Source organism: Pectinophora gossypiella, chromosome 17 (genome assembly GCF_024362695.1).
Source record: "Pectinophora gossypiella chromosome 17, ilPecGoss1.1, whole genome shotgun sequence".
NCBI lineage: Eukaryota > Metazoa > Arthropoda > Insecta > Lepidoptera > Gelechiidae > Pectinophora > Pectinophora gossypiella.
This window is the reverse complement of record NC_065420.1, coordinates 10,585,537-10,602,448: the sequence shown is the minus strand read 5'-3', so window position 1 is coordinate 10,602,448 and position 16,912 is coordinate 10,585,537. Positions and strand designations below refer to the sequence as shown.

General features: G+C 37.3%; 3 protein-coding genes and 1 long non-coding RNA gene across 5 annotated transcripts in view; all 4 read left to right on the top strand.

Moving 5' to 3' along the window:
- The window catches only part of LOC126374251 (uncharacterized), a 55,493-nt gene extending 47,851 nt beyond the window's left edge, over positions 1-7,642 (top strand). The window contains exon 2 of the long non-coding RNA XR_007567420.1: positions 6,363-7,642. This is a non-coding gene — a long non-coding RNA (uncharacterized LOC126374251). The remainder of the gene's footprint in view (positions 1-6,362) is intronic.
- On the top strand, positions 382-7,642 carry LOC126374208 (uncharacterized). Of its 2 annotated transcripts, none has more exons than XM_050020718.1 (4): positions 382-675; positions 1,232-1,371; positions 2,418-2,653; positions 3,174-7,642. In XM_050020718.1, the coding sequence occupies exons 2-4, from the start codon at positions 1,270-1,272 to the stop codon at positions 3,571-3,573; spliced, it is 738 nt and encodes a 245-aa protein (XP_049876675.1). In that variant the 5' UTR covers positions 382-675; positions 1,232-1,269; the 3' UTR covers positions 3,574-7,642. The 2 variants fall into 2 exon arrangements, with proteins under 2 accessions (XP_049876675.1, XP_049876674.1); XM_050020717.1 differs by having other exon boundaries at positions 1,232-1,438.
- Positions 7,643-9,174: 1,532 nt separating this feature from the next.
- LOC126374206 (uncharacterized) lies at positions 9,175-12,100 on the top strand. Its single transcript, XM_050020714.1, has 3 exons — positions 9,175-9,457; positions 9,853-10,088; positions 11,671-12,100. The coding sequence occupies exons 1-3, from the start codon at positions 9,251-9,253 to the stop codon at positions 12,068-12,070; spliced, it is 843 nt and encodes a 280-aa protein (XP_049876671.1). The 5' UTR covers positions 9,175-9,250; the 3' UTR covers positions 12,071-12,100.
- Positions 12,101-12,430: 330 nt separating this feature from the next.
- LOC126374205 (uncharacterized) lies at positions 12,431-14,820 on the top strand. The gene is made up of 3 exons (XM_050020713.1): positions 12,431-13,022; positions 13,331-13,566; positions 14,243-14,820. Exons 1-3 carry the CDS (start codon positions 12,813-12,815, stop codon positions 14,637-14,639), a joined length of 843 nt encoding a protein of 280 aa, XP_049876670.1. The 5' UTR covers positions 12,431-12,812; the 3' UTR covers positions 14,640-14,820.
- Positions 14,821-16,912: the final 2,092 nt, after the last annotated feature.

Sequence of the window (16,912 nt, the reverse complement as noted above, 5' to 3'; positions counted from 1 at the left end):
CCTGTCGGAAAATTCATGAAAATTTCAGTGTTTTTTTTAATTAATTGAAATTCCACTTGATGTTACCTCAGAATCATGGTCTGAATCATCCCCCTCAGTATTTGTTACGGTGTCACTAACACCCATACCTATTTGTATGGCTACACCTGCATAATACTTGTACGGGGTGTAACGGACGGAAAATTCCACTTGATATTAACTCAGAATCATGGTCTGAATCATCCCCCTCAGTATTCGTTACGATGTCACTAACACCCAGTATATAGATTCTAGATTGTCAGACACCGTCCCTTCACTTTAAATAAACATTGCGTGTAATAAACGCATAACATACGTTCTCTGCTACATTCGTTGTGTGTGACTTGTGAACAAGAAGTACATTGTGCCAGATGAAATGGTGTCATCTGTCATGCGCACGCGCAAAGAGACTGTCGCTTCTATCGGAAATTCCGATAAAAAATGACAAATACTGTATCGCTGAAATACTACTTACTCTCATAATTAGTGGCATTTATAAAAGTATATACTTAGTTCATAAATATTACAGAGATAAGGGATAGTGTAAATAATCATAAATACATGCATTGAGCGTGTTATCAAGTGAGTTTTAAATTGTGCAGTGGTTTATGTCTACCATTGTTTGCACACTTTGTGACTGAACGTGTTATTTCCAAGGTAAGTTATTTTTATTATTTTCTCCTAATTTTTTTGTACAAAGTGGTCGTAACATCTTGAACCAAATTTTCCCAACATTCGAGGTTCCAATCAATGAATTAACAAAATCATATCACATAAACTCTCGTCTATACCCCAACTGGGGTAGCCAGAGGTACGCGCATCGCAAGATAAACTAAGTACCCATACCTCACCAAGCTTTCAAATTTGTACTGGGTGAGAGTTCTCAGCGCTCCCCATTTGTCCGGCCAAGTAGTTAATGCCATGTGCGGAAAATGTACAATATGTCGCGTCAAAAAAGAAAGCTGTTTTAGTTATTTTATTTCAACAGCATCTATTCCATAATATCAAATTCCATAAAAAAAAATAGTCTGCTTATCCCGATGGGAAATAAGCGTGAATTTATTTATGTGTGTATGTATGTAACAACATCGATGCTGCATCATGACATAATCGATCAATACAAATATTTTCAATAGCCGTTGAAGCTAACTCGCGCTTTCATCGTTGCAAAAAGTGGCAAAATACAATGGCTCATACTTCTTCTCATTCCCAGATGGAGAATGATCCTCTAGTATTCTTACCGATGGAGAAATGGCACTCCTTAGAAGAAGAATTCAAAAGCGACTGGCCGCGAAGTATATCAGGATACTGCGCTTTGAAAACCCAGAAGGAATGGGAGGCCAATGGATTTGGGTATGGATTTAAAGTTTATTGTCCTTTTGGAGACGTCCGGAATGGGATGGCTGCACTCAATATAAAGGTATTTAAACTATATTCCTCCGTTATATAACTCCGCTAAAGTAATTAGTGTCATTTGAGCCAAATCCTTTATCGGGATTGATATAATATCCTTGCAATAGTATTCCAATGCGGGACTTTCCAAGCTAAGTTCCCCAAAACAACTGTAGATGGCGCTGTACAGTTTTGTTTTCATTTAACCTTCTAATTTCATGAATAACAGACATATACAAAAACGCACTTCAAAAGCGCACCCCTGATGCCGGGCAGCAGCGGTATCAGTACTGGTTGGAGGCCGAGGAAATGGATTCTGGTAGGGCTCTAGCTAGAACATTACCGATTGAGAAATTAGTCGGTGTACTGCGGAACGGAAGGCGATTGAGGCAATCACCGTTCTACACGCCCTATCTATGGAGTAATGAAGGAGATTACTCCACTTTAGTTAGGAGATTACCACACAACAAGAGCGCAGCTCTTAAATAAAGAGAAAGAGAACAGACATAATGCACCTTTTATCTTTGTTTATAGGTATAAATGATGGCCCTTGTTATTACGCCCAGGCACAATCTGCCACCCAGCATATTTCTATACGTATCTGATCAAAATATCAAGCAACAATTATTTTTATATATACCTCAGCCATTACATTGTATTTTTACCGACTTCAAAAAAGAAGGAGGTTCTCAATTCGACCGTATATTTTTTATTTTTTTCGAATAATTATGTACCCGAGTAATGAGAAAATAGGTAATTATCACGTTAAATCTGATGTAGCCTGGAAAGTCCTTCATTGGGTCAAGTTATAAAATAGGTACATCCTATCCACAAAAAAATATAAGAAAATCAAAATAAGAAAATTAGAATAAATCAAAATCAAAATTAGAATTCTATTTTAGAATGTTTTGAAACTAACAATTGAATGTCTGTTTCCGCGTCTGAACAAATGGAAATTTATAAAACAAGATGTACATAAGATATGTTTTAACTTTTTTTCTTTTTAGGACTCATTCTACGAGGTATTCATCCAATGTCCTCAAGATGATACGAGTAAATTGGAAGAAGCTCTCAAGAATACTAAACTTGTGAACTGGGCATATCAGCGGCTATTTGTGCCCGTTGCTCCTCCGCACATCTTCGATATGCTGCAGAGACTCGCTAATCATTTCGGAAAGAAGTTCACTCCTATATACACCGATAGATTTATATTGGATGACGAAAAGCCTCCGTTTGAAGTCAGGTAAACGAGGAAAAAGTATTACGACATGAATGCAAAAAACATTAATGCTTGCCGTACACAGAATCAGGGGGGTTAAAATGGCCACATCGACACAATTTATCTAAAAAAGCAATATGCTAGGGGGATGATGAGTAGCAATGATTTTAAGCTCCATTATGACCAAAGACGCATCGGGTTCGAATCCCGGTGGAGACATATCACAAAAATCACTTTGTGAGCCCTGGGTTGTTTAGGAAATTACAGGCTGATCACTGGATCGTCTAAAACTAAGATAATCCGTGCATCGGAAGGCGTGTTAAGCCGTTGGTCCCGGTAAGTACTTAACTGATTAAGTACGTAGTCGTTACATGAGTCGTGCCAAGTGCCTTTGGTAGCTCAATAATAGGTGATTAAAAATTTGATAACCAAAATGGGTATCTAGTCAACCCAACATACAATAACTGCAGATTATCTGTGAATAACATAATATAAAATATAGTTTTTAGAAGTATTTCTGACTCTCTTTTTTTATTTATTCCAGCCTTCCTCCTGGCACGGAGTTCAAACGGCTTTCTCCAGAACATGCAGAACTGGTGGAATCAAAGTGGCCTCACCGCTATGCTGGAGCAGTAGATTACGTCCTAATGATGATCCGAGCTAACTCCGCTTATGGACTCTTCTTGAAAGACCAACTAGTATCTTGGATGCTCATAACCGAAGTCGGTAACTTCAACAATCTTTACACACTAGAAGACCACAGAGGAAAGGGATACGCAGAGATAGTCGTTAAGTTAGTCAGTAATGAGATGAAAAGGGACAACAAACATGCTTTCGGTTTCGTCGTCAAAGGAAATGTGAATTCCTTCAATTTATTCACTAAACTTGGTTTTACGAAGGAAGGTTACGTCAACTGGTGTTTTTTGGACACGGAAGACAGATAAAATAAAATAAAAAAAATATTTGCATTAACAATAGCGTACATTTAGGACTAGTAGCTGGAGTTTCCTATTAAGCATAGTAATGCCTGTGCCAGAAAACTCCGCTCTTTCATAGCAGAGGTTATACAATTAAAATAAACAAAAATACACTAAGTAGGTGTAACAAATAATTGTTATTGTTAGTAGAGAGACAGCATGTACGATGTTTATTTCCTTTTGGTGGTTGCCTTGAAGAAATTGCTCTAGAGCAATAAGGCCGCCCAAATTGTACTGTATTCATGTGTTAATGTCCGATTGTTTAAATGTAGTTCTGTGCAATAAAGTTTATTTGATTTGATTTGATGACAGTTAACATGTTAATATTATGATGAATATTGTGAAATCTATTGCTAAGTAATGAAAAAATAAGTAGTGTAGTAGGTTCAGTATAGTGGTTGAAACAGTGTGGCAAGAAAATGCTATAAGGCTCTATAGTCATCGGCGGCGCTGTGGGAACCCATACTCACAAGTGCTGCAAGAATCATCAACGATAGATGCGGTGGCCAATGATGATGATGATTGCTAAGTAATAATAAAATAATAAAAAATAAAAATAAAAAGAGTTTATTTCGGACATGTTCCATAGTGGTTAGTAACAAGCAATAAACAACTTAATCTAGTGTTAGTAATAGAACGATAAAAATAAAATAACATTTACACACGACACGGCTCGACAATTATAAACAACAAGAAAACGTACACATTACTAATAAGCAGGTTCCCACCGCCTGGTCACCGGTATCTGCAAGTCCACTTCAGTATGTAAGCGCATCCAGTGGCCCAGCAGTAGGGAGTCCCACCTATCAGTCAACACGCTCAGAATGCCGTTTGAGCTGGAACGTAAGCGCCTCAATAGCGATGCACACCTCTTCCTAATAATTGCAAAGAAACAATCTGTATTGTGATCGGCAAACATTTTTGACTACTATGATTATGGTAATACTATGATGAGAACCCTAAACGTATTTATACAAAACAATGATATGATAAGCGGTCAAACGTCGTACTCATTGTTACATATATCATACATTTAATTAAAAAATAAGTCGAAAATTAATTAAGATTGATTTTTGGTTATTTTATACTGGCTTCTATTTATAGATTTATTATCACTAATTTAAGAGCCACGCTCTTGTCAGTGTAGCATTGTCCATGCTACTTTTTTAGGGAGAAATAGAACACTGGTTTTCCTCTTGCCTTCCGCCCCGCAGTACTCTGTCTGACGCGAGTGGGATGGCGCCCAGAGTAGTCTATTTCAAAGTCGTACTAAGACTTGTCCTCCGTCTCTGAATAGTACTGACAGTTACTGCTGCCCTCTGTCATGTAACAAGGTTCCCGGTAACAGTACCTGTGACTTGCCCCTTCCGTCCTGCATTGCCGTACCGATGGCTCCCATCCCATAAGCTAATCTATAAGCATTTTATAATTTATCTTAGACCCAGTCAAATACCCAATTCCGTGGTCTCTGCCTACCTTTTTTTAGACGTATTGTAGATTTTCCGCAGATGGCATTAACTACTTGGCCGGACAAATGGGGAGCGCTGAAGGCTCTCACCCAGTACAACGTTTAAGACAACAGGCCTAAGGGTGCCCAGTTGGGCGCGAACTTCGGCTCAGGGCGTCGTCTGAGAGGAAAAATATTTGAAAGAATTAATCAACCCTAGTGGGTCGATAGCGATAAGCGCTGAATGAGGGAAATCGTCGACCACGCCGGCGGGGTCGGTATCGGGGTCCTGAAGTGTTTGGTGTCGCGAGCTGATTGGCTGCCTCTATGGCTAGAGTCTCTGCCTACCCTAATGGGAAATAAGAGTGATATTTTGTACACGTGAATGTACCACGTCACAAGAAACTTTAAAATATGCTTTAAAACCACTTGTAAATATACAAACACGAGATAAGTACGCCAGTGCTTGTATAAAGAGTAAATTTAATCTTCAATTGCTTAGTGACAAGACAAGCGTTACAATTGTTGTCTCATCAGATCAAGTGACTTTAAACAAGCTCAAACAATGCCTAATAACCTTAATATAGGTACTTACAATAGCCAATCGGAAGGCATTGCATATACAACGAAAACGTATATATTTGAAACACACTTACGCCTTGTCTATCCCAACTGGAATTACGGGGGTAAGCTTTTGTAGACAATGGTGCTAATTCCTGTAAATACCATCTAATTTTATTTTAAGTTATATCTGTCATTTTCTTATCCGCCGAAAAGGAAATGGACGCGTAATCGACAAGCATAAAATTTATGGAACACACGTCAATTTTAAGCACAAATCTAAAACAACCGTCTAAAAATTTTACATTGGCCACTAACCCGACAGAATTAAGTTGACAGCACACGTCAAGCGGTTTGCATACCAGCGAGATACCTTTTTGATTCGCCCGGGTTATCTATTCATTTACTCATTCTTCCTAAAATTAAGAGCTGTCAATCATCCGTCCCTTTCCTTTTCGGCGGATAAGAAAATGACAGATATAACTTAAAATAAAATTAGGAGGTGTATGCAGGAATCGGGGAAACAATGTCTGAGATATCTACGATCTGCAACTGTGGTACGGTCTTCTTCTATCATGTGGGTTGTGAGGTGGATTACCAACCTCATCAACCCTGGTCTCAGGGTTATTATTGAGTCGCCAAAGGTCCCTGACACGGCTCATGTATTTTAAGTATTGTAACGACTACTAACTTACATCAGTAAAGCGCCTAAAGTGAAGCACGGATCATCTTACTTTCGGACAATCAGGTGATTAACCTGTAATGTTATAACCGGGATTCGAACCCGAAACCTCCGGATCGTGAGCCCAACGCTCAACCACTGGATCACAGAGCTGGAGGTCATTACGGTTGTATGGTATAGTTGTAAGACTCGCGACGCCACAAATAACGTCGACGAACTTCGTGTACTCGTATCTATCGGGTCTAATAGATGTTTGGTGAATGATTTTGTGATTTTATAGCCAAAGTCAAATTCAAATTCAAAAATATCTGTTTATGACCAAGTCAACCATAAATATTTTTATACTATAATAGTTTTTTGGATTGTCTATATGGTTAGTTAAGAAAAACTCAATGTTATAAAATGGTGTAAGTTTTTTCGTGCCATAAAATAAATATTGTGATTCTATAAATCCGCCTGTTTTCTATGTTGCCCTCATCAAGCTACTGGAAGGACTTTAAGATATATATATGTAGGGCACAATATCTTTATTCAGTAGGTAACATAGTTACACTTTGAATCGTCAATTTTTACATAACGAACGTCTCATCCGCCTAAAACTACTGCAGCTTCTCACAACCTGTATAGCCGGGGAAAAGAAGCTGCAAGAAAAACCTCGGCACAGGGCCCTAGACGTTCTTTAAAAATAAATAAAAATAAACATAAGCCTTCTATAGGTCAATAAGAAGACCGCGATAATTATCGCGTCCTAACGTCATTATCATTTTGAAAGCCGGTTTAAATGTGCCAATGCGCTGTCACTCGCCTCGTGTTCAGAGTTGTCAAAACAACTTCTTGGCGCGAACGACGACCGAGCGACACTAAGTAGTGCTGTTAAACAACAATTTCAAAATAATAGTCGATAACGGAACGCAGCGAGAGACTTTCCAGGCTACGTTCACCAAAAACAATAAAGATCAGATTTAACGTGATAATTACCTATTTTCTCATTGCTCGAGGTACATAATTATACATTATAATAATTGTTACTTGATATATGGATCAGATAGGTATGTAGCAGAGTACAAACTCTGCACATACTGGCCTTTTGTTCGGACCATCATCATTTTAAATTACGAAATTCTCATTCCATTCCATTCGCATTTCCTTTCATTTTACTCACTTTTGACTCACTGCATCCCTGACCTTCATATAAACAACAAGTGTATTATACTGTTTAGGGCCGTGCCCTCTGAAACCCTCCTCAGTGCCCTCCTTTTGTGAAATGTGTATATTGTGAACTATTATTTTTGTGACTATGTTACTAAGTTTGTGAAGTGTTTTTAATAAACTATACTACTACTGCTTGCTGTTGCTTCTACTTTATCACCAATCATTCCCCTACTCTGCCGGCACGTCGGGATACCATATCCTCACCTCTCAGCGTGCCGCAGGTATGTACAGAATTACGTTACTACCTATATTACTTCTCTTTATTTTGATCAGAATAATAATGGGTAAAACAAATAATAACGGGTTCTTACCGCGTTTAAAGTAGGGATATGAGACGCCCGATATTTCGACACTGTTGCAAGTGCCATGATCACGGGATGACTGATGAGATTGGAGTGGAGTAGGTGTTTTAATTATGATAAAAACCGCGTAAACTTTAAACAATGTATAATGGGTAAAGATGTGTTGTGCCTGGGTGTTATAACAAGGGGACATCGTTTATACCTAAAAACAAAGATGAACGGTGCATACCCTCTATTACACATAAACATATTTAAATATACACTCACAGACATACATTCAAATAAGATTCTTCTTTTTAACAATGATCTCATTTATTTTAAAGTCAAATATTATTGTTTGTTTTGCTTATAATTCAAATGTAACGATTAACAACTTATAGTGTATTATTATTATTAGTTTTTCTTTATAATGTTTTAGCAGAGTATAAGATAGTATGTTCTAACTATAATGGTAACGTTTGAACGTGACTTCTGCGATACGGGCTTTAGCCTAGTGCAGGAGTTACAGCAAATCTTGTATGAATGTTTAATAACAGTTAAAATATGTACCAATACTTTGTCTGAAGATGTTTGTTTGAAAATAGTTATAAGTACTTAATGTTTTTTCTGAATAAATTTTTATTATTATTATTATTGTATGTCTTTTTCATATCTCGGGCCTATGGAGGCCCGGACTTTTGGAAGGCGTGCGTGGGGCCGAAGCCAACACGTAGAGGCCCCTTAAGACAGTTTAATCTAAATGTGGTGTGACACCAACCGGCGATTATCCCTGTATGCACTATGGGAGTGCACCCAAAGACAATCCCCGGTTCGTGTAGGACTATTGCAGATTATGGGAACAAAGGGAACTGGGCTATTGGGTTGGGGGTTAGTGGACCGGGATACTGGAGCTATGGGGGACTATGGCGCCTGCTCGACCAATGTTGGTAAACATGGATAAATGAGCAGGCGGCGACTCGCCACTCACTGGATGGGCCACCTATCTAGCCGACGCGACTGGACGGCAAGGCAGCAACATGGTTGTGAGCAGCTCAGGGTGTCGAGAGGTGTACACCGCTTTCTATTATTATTATTATTATATATCTGTTGTCCATGAATAAAAAGGTTAAACGAAGAAAAATCTACACACAGCCATTTATATTGTTTTTGAGGACCATAGCCTGGAAAGTCCCTTATTACCTAACGTTCGCAAAAGTAATGACGAAAATGAACCCATGGTTTTAACTATCATTCATTCACATGTGGTTTCAATTGAATATTGTTATGCAATAAAACGAAATACTAGGTTTACCTACTCGATAATAATTTTGATATAAAATAAAAACATTGACGCAGTGTCGAAAGTCGATATTTCGAGAAGTTATCGATAAACAGCTATCAAGTGGCAACACTAATCTACTGTCCTACTTAAAGTTGTTCAGTCAGTCAACATTGGCCATCATGCAACAAGATTCCTTAGTCCGTTTATCAGTAGAAAAATGGTCAAACTTACAAGAAGCGTTTATGACAGATTGGCCGAGAGGTATTTCTGGATATACCATTCTTGATACTCAAAGACGCTGGTTGAAAGAAGGCTTTGACTATGGCTTCAAAGTGTTTTGTCCCTTTGGTGATCTGTGGAGCGGAATGGTTGCTATCAATGAAAAGGTAATATATTTTGGTATGTCCTTTAGGAGACAATGTTATAATATTCTCATGTTCAAATGCCTATTTTAACCGACTTTAAAAATAAGGTGTTTACGTATATACCCTTTCGATGATAACAACCCGTTTTGTACCTATTACTAAAAATATTTGAAAGTTGTTCATTAAAAATGTGTGAGCCCCCCTCACATAGTTGTAAGAGAGAAATGCTCAGAAATCAGAATCATTTTTTCAACGTAATTATCATGGATAAAACTGTTGAAGACCAATTTAACATTTTTGAATTTACGTCATTTCGCAATGTGTTATGGCTGAGGAGAAGAAATGACAAGAAACTGCAACAGCAACACATCTTTTAAATAAATAAACTAATGAATACGTTTTTTTACTTTTTTCAGGACGCATTTTACGAGATAGTAATACAATGCCCTAGAAACGACACTAGTAAATTAGAGGAAGCTTTAAAGACAACAAATGTTATAGATTGGCAAAGAAATATCATCATACCGTTTGCTCCTAGTCATATTATTGAAAGTGTTAAGAAAATCGCTGAAGATGTTAATGTGGATATAGAATTAATTCTTCCGAGCAATAGTTTTATTCTGGATAAGCAAAGTCCCCAGTTTGATGTAAGGTGAGATATTATTGTGATATTCACCCACATGTAACTAATTAATAAGACATAAAGCCGCGAGTTAGGACTAAACAGAGATAGCTTTCTCTAGTCGCAAATGACAATGCTCAACAATCCAGAATCCCAGAAATATTTTTTTTTTGACTTTTGTATTATTTTACCTTAAAGTAGTGTCAACGAATGAGTCATGTTATTACCGTTAAAATGATGGAACCAATTGCTTAATGTTAAAATTGCATATTGTTAGATATACTACCTATCTGATAATACTTTATACCTAAACTAAAAAATCTATTACCTTTCTCATTCAAAAGATATGTCTTGTCTATATCTTGAGAAAACGGCGAACCGAATCTAGATAATTGCTACATATTTATTTGCTACCTATCCAGTACCTTTTCAAACATACATACATAAACAGCCTATATACGTCCCACTGATGGGCACAGGCCCAGCAGGGGGACGTATATAGGCTGTTTATGAGCTCAATCAACCGGAGGGGGTATGAAGCATTCTCCACCACCCTGCTCCAATACGGGTTGGTGGAGGTGTTTTTACAGCTAATAGCCGGGACCAACGGCTTAACGTGCACTCCGAAGCACGGAATCATCTTAATTTTTCGGACAATCAGGTGATTCAAGCCTGAAAAGTCCTTACCAAACAAAGGACAGTCTCACAAAGTGATTTCGACAATGTCCCCATCGGGAACCGAACCCGGATCTCCAGATCGTGAGCCTAACGCTCTAACCACTAGACCATGGAGGCTGTTACTAAACAATGGTGGCTGTTTTTTAGGAATATAAGAAATATCAACATGAACTGGTGGTCACGGTTTTGACATTTGCAAAATAATCATGTTTATGTTAATTATGTTGTATGTAATTGAATGTACGTGCATTAAATACCTTATTGGTGTCTCTAAAAATACCAAATATACCTATATTAGACTTATAATTTAATTGAATCAACAGAAATTCCAATATTTCCGTTTGAAAATATACGTTAATCTCTTACTGCATGGCATACTGGTTCATATCTATTGTTTATATATTGCAGCGATTTTCGGAAGTTTTTTTACATTATTTTAAATGCTGCTTCTTATTTTTACCCCCAGACACTCCTTCTGGGAGAACAATTATGTAAGTGAGTCAGTCAGTCACCTATATTTAGTAAAAAAGAAGTAGATGTTGCGTGGTGCGCATTATATATCGTCGATTATCAGAAATACTGCCGTACTACGTAAACAAATCAAAAAGACCCATGACGATGATTAAAACTATATTTTGTCGGACTTAATTAAAAGCACCCATTAACTACTATAAATAAATCTTCTTCTTCTATCGTGTGGGTTGTGAGGTGGAGTACCAACCTCATCAACCCTGGTGTCAGGGTTACTATTGAGCCGCCAAATGCCCCTGGCATGGCTCATGTAACGACTACTTATTTACATCAGTAAGTAGTAATCGGTACCAATGGCTTAACGTGCCTTCCGAAGCACGGATCATCTTACTTTTTGTACAATCAGGTGATCAGCCTGTAATGTGTACTGTATAAATAAATATAAATTTTCATTAAATTTCAGCCTACCTTCTAGCATCACATTTGGACTTCTTACTCCTAAACACGTAGAGCTGGTGGACTCTACTTGGCCCCACCGCTACCCTGGCTCCACCTGGTATTTCCAACTCCTGGTGAAAACACGATCTGGCTTCGGGCTCTTCAAAGACCAGGACCTTGTATCATGGGTCTTTATCAATGAAGCGGGGACTCTTGGCCATATGTATACTCTAGAAGACCATAGAAGAAAAAGCTATGGAGAATTGTTACTGAAGTTAGTCAGCAATGTTTTATTGAAAGAATGGAAAGATGTTTTCGCTTTTTCTGTCAAGGGTAATGAAAGTGCTTGCAACTTGTATAGAAAAGTCGGCTTCAAGAATTTTGATGGAGTTGCTTGGTGTTACTTGAAAGGAAAGAGTAAATAAAGTATTATCATTATACCGCGAATACGAATACATGCAAAGTACATTAAACCTAAATAACTATAGGATAATATTCATAAAAAATAGAACGTAGGTACGTTTTACGTACCAAAGGACTTCATCACTTCATCTCAATTCTAACTTTCCAGACAACAGAATTTGCTAGTTTCACTATTAAAACACAGCAATAATTATTATGAAAAGGGTTCCCCTGACAAAACATTATGAGCAAAATATTCTACGCATTGTTCCCAACTTTTGCTTTTACACTTTAATAAGAAATGTAGTTTAGCCATGACACGGTGCGGGGTTGTCAGTGTAAAAATGCCAAGTAATTAATTTCCAGATAAACTATTTAGAAAATCTGTATACCATTAGTAAAACTTGCACTTAATTCATCCTAGCGTTGTTCGGAATGGCCGCTTGAAAAGCTGTTAAGTTTTTTACGTTTATCATGAAGTTAGGCATTGGTCTTGTAAAATACCTAGTGACGTCATAAGCAGGAGAATTTAGGTTATCTGTCAGTTGTGAAAACAACAACCATTTCGTTAACAAAATTGTGTTTTTGACAGTGGGACGAAATGAAATAAAGAATTGACAAACTATAAACAGTTAAGTGCCTTCTCAACTAGAAATAGGTACTTTTTAATAGACACTCATTTTGTTCATCGTCAGATATTTGACATTTAAGTAGGATCACAGTTTAAAAAAGTGAAAAGAAACAACAAAAGAAGAGAGAAATACTATGAATCAAGACATTATGCATTGTCTTTCTGTTGACCAATGGGCAGGTCTCAAAGAAGTGTTCAGAAATGATTGGCCCAGAGGTATTACGGGGTATTATGCCGTGGATACTTTGTCCAAATGGATGAATCTAGGTTTGAACTACGGCTTCAAAGTACTAAACCCATTTGGTAAACCGGAAAACGGTATGATTGCGGTTATAAAAGATGAGGTAAATGTTATTTGTTTATGGTGTTCGTTTTATCAAAATTGTAGTTAATAGTACATCTATTAACTGGTAGTATGACTATACGTATACCTAAGGCAAGAAACTAATTAGGTACCTATTTAACGTAAACTAAGTTTTCAGTAGATATTCTACAATGTTTTAATCATAAAATCAATTGATCGTCATTTATATTAGAACAACAATATTATTTCCATTAGTAGCTTCGCGTTTCCGGAAGATTTCGTTGTTAGATGTATATTTAACAATATTATAATAGTATTTATACCTTTTTAATAAAGCAGAATTTTCAGACTGAATTTATAGAAATGCTAATAGAATGTCCACAAGATGACACGAGCAAACTTGAGGAAGCATTAAAACGTACTCAGCTAATAGACTGGAGCAGAGAGATAGTTGTCCTGTTCCCTCCTCGTCACGTCGTAGAAGGAGTGAAGAGGATAACAGGAGATATTAACATGGAAGTCCAGTGGATTCACCCACTCAAGCTATATATTCTGAGCAAAGAAAGCCCTCTGTATGATGTGTGGTATGTAAGTCATAATTTCATAGGGTAAGTTATATTACTACAAAAATAGGTAGGCTCTTGTCGGTATAAATCCCTCATTCAGCGCTTATCGCTATCGACCCACTAGGGTCGATTAATTCTTTCAAATATTTTTCCTCTCAGACGACGCCCTGAGCCGAGGTTCACGCCCAACTGGGCACCCTCAGGCCTGTTGTCTTAAACGTTGTACCGGGTGAGAGCCTTCAGCGCTCCCCATTTGTCCGGCCAAGTAGTTAATGCCATCTGCAGCAAATCTACAATAAGTCACGTCAAAAATAAAAAAAAACTTGTCGGTATTGCTTTTTCCACATTTGTCGATCTTTTGTAGGTAGGTCGTTCTTTTTTATTATCGACAATGGCATGTCCTTCGTTCTGGGGGGTTAAAAAGGCCACATCGAAGCAATTCATCTAAAAAAGCTATTTGACACTTGCGCATATAAAAGTAAATGCGCAATGCAAACAAATGTCAAATAGCAATAAGTATTTGAAATAATCTAAGGTCTTGTACTATAAAATCTCTCTCATTATTTAAGAGCTGCACTCTTCTTGGTCAAATAAAAGAGAAGGTGCAAGTCGTGTCGTATCAGGAGGTGAAGGTTTTGGCGAAAGAAAAGAGGAATGGCGATTACCATAAAAACTCCAAAATTTTACCTTCCAGCCCTCCTCAAGACCTGACCTTTAAACATCTGACAGAAGCCCACATCACCCTGGTCAATGACACATGGCCACATCGCTACCCTGGCTCCACCATATACTTCCAACTCCTCATCGCCAGCAAATCAGGCTACGGACTCTTCAAAGACGGCCAGCTCCTATCCTTCGGGTTTGTTAAAGAAATGGGTGCTTTGGGCCATTTGTATACCCTAGAAAACTTCAGAAGAAAAGGTTACGGAGAAATGGTTACGAAATTGATTTGTAATGAAAGGTTGAAGGAAGGGAATGATGTGTTCTCGTTTTGTATAGAGGACAATGAGCAGTCGTGTAAGATGCACGAGAAACTTGGGTTTAAGGAGTACAGTACAGTGTTTTCTATGCAGTTGAAGCGAAAAGTTTGATGGTCTACTAAAAGTTAACTCAAGCAGAAAAAAATCCTATAATATTTCTTAATGTATTCTCAATCTTTTAAAAGTATTGATGTCGAATTTGTATAATAAAAAGGTAGGTTTTTGATAAAATATGCTAAATGAATTACTTAAGTTGTTAATAATTTAGAAAATGTAACAAATAATTTAGATATTTTAATCGCAAATAAAACTTAAATTAAATTTTTAAAACAAAACAATTGAAGTTTCATAATTCATAGCTTCCAAATTTAAATAATCATAATCAAACTACTTATTAAGTATATGATTATTTATTGCCAGCATCAAACAATAAAATAAGAAAGTTTTACTTATTTTTACATCCGGCCTGTTGATTATAAATTTAAATTAGGAACGTATATTTTGTTAAATAGCCCAAAAGACTTATGACAAAAAGGTCATTAATTATGTAACATTATGGGACCTATGACCGAATAGGCTGATCGTGGATCGTTCCGTGCTTTGTGTCATCAACAGTTAGTTTAAAAAGTATGTCGACTGTCACATTCTACAACAATTTATGACTTTGACGAGAAATTCGACTATAAAGGCCGATTTTAAATACAAATTGCATAATGTTTTACACCTGGTCTAGGCCAAATTTTATACGAATGTCAGATTACTTAATTCGGTTTATAATTACAAAATTGCGGGATGATGCCCGAGATAGATTAGAGGTTGTTAAAATGAGTGACACCTAATTGTTCCCTACCTATGAAAATCTACTTGCGTGCGGATCACAGATCATAGAAACAAAAGAAATATGCCCTCAGTACTAAATTACACGAGTCCGTATGTCGCCTGTTAACTCACGTCGGCGTGTGAAGCGGCCGCATCAACACGTTTCTGACAAAGAAAAATTTAAATCGAAAAAAAATCTGCCTCGGACGGGACTAGAACCCGCAGCTTTAGTCAAGCCGGGAGGAGCGTGTTAACCATTACACCACCGGGTCCTCCTCTTGTCCATGCGAATTCTCTCGATCTATGTTCATTAAGCCGACGCCCGACCGGGCGGGATTTTCTCTTTGTGAGTTTCAGGTAAGTGCTATAAGAATAAAAAAAAAACAATTAAGTAACAGAATTCTGACTGGACCTCTACTTAGATTTACCCGCCGTTCAGTACATAGTAACAGGAGCGCTATTTGTGATTGTATAGTACCAAATACAATACAAATACAATACAATACAAATACACTTTATAGCACCAAAATAAAAATAAATAATTACAAAAAGACTCAAAAAATTAAAAAAATGTTATATAATAAGATCTTTGTCTATAATATCCTCGTTTTATGCATATTTCGGTCCTACCGGCTATGCTCCCGCGTCATCTCTCTAAAATAAGAACTCTATGTTGCGGGTCCATATGTGAAGAATCTTATAGGTGTGCGGAGAGCTCATGACGTGAGACACGCCCTTAGGCTGAATCAGGTGAGATTGTAGGGAAACGAAAACGTATTTAATTTAGGTAGGTACCTTGGCGGCTAAAAACATAAAGTGACGTCACCTTACTTGAGTTCCACTACGCATGCTCTGACACTTATTTTTTTTTTATAACGAACACACTTATATTGTTTCTGAAAATCGAACAGCTGTAGATTCCAAGATCCTTTTTATTCCGTTCTAGGATCGACCATCACGTATATTGTAGAGCATTGATGTATAAATTATGTTACCATATTAACATAGAACGTTTGACTATTTTTGTGATTTCTGAGAAAAAAAACAAAAAGCATTCTGTTGTTGACAAACACAAAACTGTAAAAACTGGACCTGTCAACTCGTCAGGTTAGGTTAGTAGTGGGATAGCGCTAGGAAGATGATGATGTTGACAAACATTAACAGTTTGGCAAAAACAAATACAATTTCAATTCATTCGGTGAACAAAATGTTTAGCTAAGTTAATTTACTCCTACAGAATGTTAGTGACATGGTAATGAAAACTTTGATGGGTGATTCAGACCATGATTCTGAGTTCATATCAAGCCGAATTTTCTGTCGCTAAAGTATGGAACTGGTAATAATTTAAAAAATCATGACTTTTTAATCAACTCTGAATCATCCCCCTCTGTATCCGTTACGATGTCACTAACACCCTGTAATGTCAATTTGCAAAGCAGCAGCAGTAAGTAGTACCTAACTGGCCGGCATTTACTGCGAGTCCGTCACTTGTAAATTGTAATTCCCGTAAAGAGAGGGAGTTTAATCCCTCGAGCATAAAAAAACACGTAAAATCCCTCGAGGAG

What these genes read in the sequence shown, in the direction of transcription:
- LOC126374208 (XM_050020717.1), top strand. Translation starts at nt 1,232, where the DNA reads ATGGAGAATGATCCTCTAGTATTCTTACCGATGGAGAAATGGCACTCC. An exon ending in TGGCTGCACTCAATATAAAG is followed by an intron (nt 1,439 to 2,417) that starts GTATTTAAACTA and finishes TTTTCTTTTTAG; the next exon opens with GACTCATTCTACGAGGTATT. An exon ending in AAGCCTCCGTTTGAAGTCAG is followed by an intron (nt 2,654 to 3,173) that starts GTAAACGAGGAA and finishes TATTTATTCCAG; the next exon opens with CCTTCCTCCTGGCACGGAGT.
- LOC126374206 (XM_050020714.1), top strand. Translation starts at nt 9,251, where the DNA reads ATGCAACAAGATTCCTTAGTCCGTTTATCAGTAGAAAAATGGTCAAAC. An exon ending in TGGTTGCTATCAATGAAAAG is followed by an intron (nt 9,458 to 9,852) that starts GTAATATATTTT and finishes TACTTTTTTCAG; the next exon opens with GACGCATTTTACGAGATAGT. An exon ending in AGTCCCCAGTTTGATGTAAG is followed by an intron (nt 10,089 to 11,670) that starts GTGAGATATTAT and finishes ATTAAATTTCAG; the next exon opens with CCTACCTTCTAGCATCACAT.
- LOC126374205 (XM_050020713.1), top strand. Translation starts at nt 12,813, where the DNA reads ATGAATCAAGACATTATGCATTGTCTTTCTGTTGACCAATGGGCAGGT. An exon ending in TTGCGGTTATAAAAGATGAG is followed by an intron (nt 13,023 to 13,330) that starts GTAAATGTTATT and finishes CAGAATTTTCAG; the next exon opens with ACTGAATTTATAGAAATGCT. An exon ending in AGCCCTCTGTATGATGTGTG is followed by an intron (nt 13,567 to 14,242) that starts GTATGTAAGTCA and finishes TTTACCTTCCAG; the next exon opens with CCCTCCTCAAGACCTGACCT.